We start from the raw sequence: 490 nt of genomic DNA, 5'->3' as shown, positions 1-490 counted from the left end.
ACTCAGATACTGAAGTTCATGAGCGACAAGGGGATATGGCAAGACTTTTTCGACTGAGCAGTAATGCCTGGATCAACCAGAAGCCTGCAGAAGAGGCTACTTCCAAGCTCAATGGAAACCACGACCGCCGTGACGAGCTGGACGGTCTACGTGAAGAACTTGGTCAGGTTGAGAAGAATATCATGTATTTCACAAGCACTTTTCCGCCGCCATCTGGACAACCATTTTCTGCAGTGATGGAAGAGCGGTTCCTAGGCAAGGTGCCAGTCACAGAGAGACTCAAACTGCTTATCGAACGTGTACGGCATAGGATTGAAGACTTGCAATCATCGCTCGAACAAGCCAAGCTCGATTACGAGAGGGTGATCCGCCCAGAAAGGGCCCGGCGTGCATTTGTACCAGACACGAACGAAGTAGTAACTCCATTGTCGGAACTGAACATGGAGTTCTTGACCCCAACAGATCGGGAGTCAGGGGCGATCCACAGTCC

General features: G+C 50.8%; 1 protein-coding gene across 1 annotated transcript; it reads left to right on the top strand.

Moving 5' to 3' along the window:
• Window positions 1-63: 63 nt before the first annotated feature.
• On the top strand, window positions 64-237 carry FOIG_16953 (uncharacterized protein; the record flags this gene model as incomplete). Its single annotated transcript, XM_031218433.1, has 1 exon — window positions 64-237. One exon carries the CDS (start codon window positions 64-66, stop codon window positions 235-237), a length of 174 nt encoding a protein of 57 aa, XP_031051853.1.
• Window positions 238-490: the final 253 nt, after the last annotated feature.

The sequence above is a fragment of the Fusarium odoratissimum genome (assembly GCF_000260195.1).
Source record: "Fusarium odoratissimum NRRL 54006 unplaced genomic scaffold supercont1.378, whole genome shotgun sequence".
Taxonomy (NCBI): domain Eukaryota; kingdom Fungi; phylum Ascomycota; class Sordariomycetes; order Hypocreales; family Nectriaceae; genus Fusarium; species Fusarium odoratissimum.
Note: the sequence above shows the minus strand (reverse complement) of the source record. Positions and strands in the feature narration are given on the sequence as shown.